The sequence below is a fragment of the Coregonus clupeaformis genome, chromosome 3 (genome assembly GCF_020615455.1).
Source record: "Coregonus clupeaformis isolate EN_2021a chromosome 3, ASM2061545v1, whole genome shotgun sequence".
In the NCBI taxonomy this organism is placed as follows: Eukaryota; Metazoa; Chordata; class Actinopteri; order Salmoniformes; family Salmonidae; genus Coregonus; species Coregonus clupeaformis.
In genome coordinates this window covers 14,741,870-14,747,869 of record NC_059194.1, presented here as the reverse complement: position 1 = coordinate 14,747,869, position 6,000 = coordinate 14,741,870, and the positions used below count along the sequence as shown (strand labels likewise).

The following is a 6,000-nucleotide window of genomic DNA, read 5'->3' as shown; positions in this document are numbered from 1 at the left end:
CACCTACTGTTCTTCTATAAGCTGTTTGAGATGCATGTAAATCATGTTTACCCTCTGACAAAACAAATCACATCATTGTGTCATCAAACTACATTTTTTATCAAAACGCACTTCACCAAACATCTTGAAATAACGATACAAACAGTATGTATGTTGCAAAGAACTACATCAAATGATTGGCTGGTCAAGTAACGGCAAGAGCGTTGGGCCAATAACCAAAAGGCCCCTGGTTTGAATACCCGAGCTGACAAGGTGAAAACATCTGTCAATGTGCCCTTGAGCAAGGCACTTAACCCTAACTTGCTCCAGGGGCACTATGCAATATGTGAAGATGTGGTGCTTATATTTGTCCTATTTCACACATGTACAAGTGTGTATTAATACACGTTTTAATTGGAAATGTGTTTTTAGCATACACCCTCAGAGAGTGGGATCATAGCTAGGGTCTGCCATTATCAACAGCGAACCTGGTGCGATTAGGGTTAAGTGCCTTGCTCAAGAGCACATCAACAGCTTTTTCACCTTGTCAGCTCGGGATTCGACTAGAGACTTTTCGGTTACTGGCCCAACGTTCCAATCACTAGGATACATGCCACCCCTACCTACCACGTGAAGGTCTACTCATAAAAACACTATTACCCCTTCCAACAGCTGGAAGTCCATTATGTTCACCAGGGTCGTGTTCATTAGGTACCAAACAGAAAAATACAGACTGAAGCGGGGAGGGACTACCTGGACTTGGGCATAAGAAATGCTGATTTTTGGGCCTTGATCATTCTTTGAGTTCAAACAAAGAGCACTGACTACTAAATTAAAACTGAATACACAGTTGGTTCACATGGAAAACAAACAACAACCACCTGATAGCTCCTGAAATCATCTGGTATGACGATGAGTCCTTTGTGCCCATACAGAAAGTATGGTAATATATTAATTTTATTTATATAATTGCCCAAACAAGGAACAAAAAGAGAGAAGTGAGCAAGGCAAAAGGGGTTGGAGATTGAACGTGTTCAGCAGACCCTGATATCCTCCCTGGGGCACGTTCAGCAGGACACAGCATTTTGGAATGTTCAGATAGAAATGTGTAATATAGAACAAACATGCCTCTCCGACATGTAGACCAAGAAATCAAGTTGGCTCTATTCATGGCATTTCTATTTGCAACTTCCAACAATGTTTGGCAACTGAACGTGGCCCTGGGTAGTAGTCCTGGCTGATTGACAGCAGAGTTAACCAATTAGAGGCTCTGAGAACAGTTCAGCCCGCCCATGTGATGGACTAACAGCCAATCCCCTGGCACCTTTGGACTGATACTCCTCTGGGACTCCCAGTGTTCTATCCCATGAGGCTTTGCAGAGTTGGACACGGAGCAGAGCAGTGCGGTGTTGGAGGTGTTATAGAGGTCTCTGTCACACAGGAGACGAGTCACCCTCTCTGTCACGTATACAGATGCTGTATTCTCATTGTGCTCAGAAGACAGCCTGACCTCTTTGCTGTTTCCTCAGTGTCCTCATAATGCAGCTTAATGCTGTTTCTTCTGTGTCCCTGTGATGTCCTCCGTGTCTCTGTAATGCTCTATGTGGTCTTGATGCCCTCGAAACCACAGAACTTCCAGCGTTTCTCCAGGCTGGCGCCCACCCCTGTCAGCTCCTGTCTGAAGGTACAGGGCAGCCGACCCAGTAGAGCCCCCACCTGTCCGATGTTTATCTGAAACACACACACACACACACTTAATGTAAATACACAGATTTTATACATACACTGACACACACCCACAGATACAATCACAATACAAACGTAACACACAGATTTGATAAACACTCCTACAGACTCAAAGAGCCCCACATCTCAGAAGAACTGATCTGAGTGACAAACGCCAACACCAACACAATACTCATCACAAACCACACCTACAGTGAGGGAAAAAAGTATTTGATCCCCTGCTGATTTTGTATGTTTGCCCACTGACAAAGACATGATCAGTCTATAATTTTAATGGTAGGTTTATTTGAACAGTGAGAGACAGAATAACAACAAAAAAATCTTGAAAAACACGTAAAAAAAGTTATGAATTGATTTGCATTTTAATGAGGGAAATAAGTATTTGACCCATCTGCAAAACATGACTTAGTACTTGGTGGCAAAACCCTTGTTGGCAATCACAGAGGTCAGACGTTTCTTGTAGTTGGCCACCAGGTTTGCACAGATCTCAGGAGGGATTTTGTCCCACTCCTCTTTGCAGATCTTCTCCAAGTCATTAAGGTTTCGAGCCTGATGTTTGGCAACTCGAACCTTCAGTTCCCTCCACAGATTTTCTATGGGATTAAGGTCTGGAGACTGGCTAGGCCACTCCAGGACCTTAATGTGCTTCTTCTTGAGCCACTCCTTTGTTGCCTTGGCCGTGTGTTTTGGGTCATTGTCATGCTGGAATACCCATCCACGACCCATTTTCAATGCCCTGGCTGAGGGAAGGAGGTTCTCACCCAATATTTGACGGTACATGGCCCCGTCCATCGTCCCTTTGATGCGGTGAAGTTGTCCTGTCCCCTTAGCAGAAAAACACCCCCAAAGCATAATATTTCCACCTCCATGTTTGAGGGTGGGGATGGTGTTCTTGGGGTCTTAGGCAGCATTCCTCCTCCTCCAAACACGGTGAGTTGGGTTGATGCCAAAGAGCTCGATTTTGGCCTCATCTGACCACAACACTTTCATCCAGTTCTCCTCTGAATCATTCAGATGTTCATTGGCAAACTTCAGACGGCCCTGTATATGTGCTTTCTTGAGCAGGGGGACCTTGCGGGCGCTGCAGGATTTCAGTCCTTCACGGCGTAGTGTGTTACCAATTGTTTTCTTGGTGACTATGGTCCCAGCTGCCTTGAGATCATTGACAAGATCCTCCCGTGTAGTTCTGGGCTGATTTGTCACCGTTCTCATGATCATTGCAACTCCACAAGGTGAGATCTTGCATGGAGCCCCAGGCCGAGGGAGATTGACAGTTATTTTGTGTTTCTTCCATTTGCGAATAATCGCACCAAATGTTGTCACCTTCTCACCAAGCTGCTTGGCGATGGTCTTGTAGCCCATTCCAGCCTTGTGTAGGTCTACAATCTTGTCCCTGACATCCTTGGAGAGCTCTTTGGTCTTGGCCATGGTGGAGAGTTTGGAATCTGATTGATTGATTGCTTCTGTGGACAGGTGTCTTTTAAACAGGTAACAAGCTGAGATTAGGAGCACTCCCTTTAAGAGTGTGCTCCTAATCTCATCTCGTTACCTGTATAAAAGACACCTGGGAGCCAGAAATCTTTCTGATTGAGAGGGGGTCAAATACTTATTTCCCTCATTAAAATGTTAATCAATTTCTAACATTTTTTACATGCGTTTTTCTGGATTTTTGTTGTTGTTATTCTGTCTCTCACTGTTCAAATAAACATACCATTAAAATTATAGACTGATAATTTCTTTGTCAGTGGGCAAATGTACAAAATCAGCAGGGGATCAAATACTTTTTTCCCTCACTGTACATACGCAATAGCATCACATTAGCATATAACATCACTTAAAAAAGGTGACATTACACAAAACAATGACAGCAGGAAGCACTGTATCATTATATATAGAGAAAAAACACTTGTAAGAACCAGATGGGTAAAACCCTGTCAGAATGTATTAAACACTATCATGAAGATGTCAATGGTGTATCATCATTAACAATGTAGTAGTGAATCATGGACACAGTAGATAAGTAGAGAGTAATGTTGTTAGTGGAGAATCCAGCCAGGACTGTTGACAAAGCTCTGTGGACTTGTTGTGTGGTGTTACAGAGAGGCAGCGTGGGAACAAACACACCCTCAGACCTTAATGGAAAACCCAAACAGAGAGAAAAGGAATGAGTCAGTTTGTTGATGAGTGCAGAGAGGTTTTAATGAGCTGGAGGTGAGTGGTCAAACAATATATACAAAAGTATGTGGACACCCCTTCAAATTAGTGGATTTGGAAATTTCAGCCACACCCTTTGCTGACAGGTGTATACAATCGAGCAGACATACATGCATTCTCCAACAGTTTGGGGAAGGCCCGTTCCTGTTTCAGCATGACAATGCCCCCATGCACAAAGCGAGGTCCATACAGAAATGGTTTGTCGAGATTGGTGTGGAAGAACTTGACTGGCCTGCACAGAGTCCTGACCTCAACCCCATCGAACACCTTTGGGGTGAATTGGAATGCCGACTGCGGGCCTAACCGCCCAACGTCAGTGCCTGACCTCACTAATGCTCATGTGGCTGAATGGAAGCAAGTCCCTGCAGCAATGTTCCAACATCTAGTGGAAAGCCTTCCCAGAACAATGGAGGCTGTTATAGCAGAAAAATGGGAACCAACTCCATATCAATGCCCATGATTTTGGAATGAGATGTTGGTCATGTAGTGTTTAAGAGGGCCTCATCATAGAGGTAGCAGTGAGAGTAGTCATGTCTGAGGGCCTCCTCATGGAGGTAGCAGTGAGAGTAGTCATGTCTGAGGGCCTCCTCATGGAGGTAGCAGTGAGAGTAGTCATGTCTGAGGGCCTCCTCATGGAGGTAGCAGTGAGAGTAGTCATGTCTGAGGGCCTCATCATGGAGGTAGCAGTGAGAGTAGTCATGTCTGAGGGCCTCATCATGGAGGTAGCAGTGAGAGTAGTCATGTCTGAGGGCCTCCTCATGGAGGTGGCAGTGAGAGTAGCCATGTCTGAGGGCCTCCTCATGGAGGTAGCAGTGAGAGTAGTCATGTCTGAGTGGCCATTTAGTATATCTGAAGGCCTCCTTGCGGAGGTGGCAGTGAGAGTGGCCATATAGTATATCTGAAGGCCTCCTTGCGTAGGTGGCAGTGAGAGTGGCCATATAGTATATCTGAAGGCCTCCTTGCGGAGGTGGCAGTGAGAGTGGCCATATAGTATATCTGAAGGCCTCCTTGCGGAAGTCGGCAGTGAGAGTGGCCATATAGTATATCTGAAGGCCTCCTTGCGGAGGTGGCAGTGAGAGTGGCCATATAGTATATCTGAAGGCCTCCTTGCGGAGGTGGCAGTGAGAGTGGCCATATAGTATATCTGAAGGCCTCCTTGCGGAGGTGGCAGTGAGAGTGGCCATATAGTATATCTGAAGGCCTCCTTGCGGAGGTGGCAGTGAGAGTGGCCATATAGTATATCTGAAGGCCTCCTTGCGGAGGTGGCAGTGAGCGTGGCCATATAGTATATCTGAAGGCCTCCTTGCGGAGGTGGCAGTGAGCGTGGCCATATAGTATATCTGAAGGCCTCCTTGCGGAGGTGGCAGTGAGAGTGGCCATATAGTATATCTGAAGGCCTCCTTGCGGAGGTGGCAGTGAGCGTAGTGGTCATATGTGGATGAGAGAAAAGAACAGAATCAATCTGAAAGTCGAGAGCAGAGGAGAGCTGAGAACCCAGAAAGGCCCCTGAGGAGACGGGTGTTATAGCGAAGTGTCAGAATAAATTAAACCGCTCTGCTCCGTCAGGGAGAGACAGGAAGGAACCAGATGTACCAGGTCTCAGTGTCCAGGGATATCACACTCAGACACTTCCTCAAGAGCACTGGGAGATACAGAGATATCCTTATTCATGTCTATAGTATTGTAGCTATGGGAGATACAGAGATATCCTTATTCATGTCTATAGTACTGTAGCTATGGGATATACAGAGAGATATCCTATATTCATGTCTATAGTAATGTTGCTATGGGAGATAGAGATATATCCTATATTCATGTTTATAGTACTGTAGCTATGGGAGATACAGAGATATATCCTATATTCATGTATATAGTACTGTAGCACTGGGAGATACAGAGAGATATCCTATATTCATGTATATAGTACTATAGCTATGGGAGATACAGAGAGATATCCTATATTCATATCTATAGTACTGTAGCTATGGGAGATACAGAGAGATATCATATATTCATGTCTATAGTAATGTTGCTATGGGAGATACAGAGAGATATCCTATA

The 6,000-nt window shown here is 45.0% G+C and overlaps 1 protein-coding gene across 1 annotated transcript in view; it reads right to left on the bottom strand.

Moving 5' to 3' along the window:
* Positions 1-498: 498 nt before the first annotated feature.
* The window catches only part of LOC121538153 (ecto-NOX disulfide-thiol exchanger 2-like), a 248,638-nt gene continuing 243,136 nt past the window's right edge, over positions 499-6,000 (bottom strand). Inside the window, exon 14 of the mRNA XM_045207428.1 lies at positions 499-1,710. Within this exon, the coding sequence (XP_045063363.1) occupies positions 1,579-1,710 (132 nt within the window). The 3' untranslated portion in view covers positions 499-1,578. The remainder of the gene's footprint in view (positions 1,711-6,000) is intronic.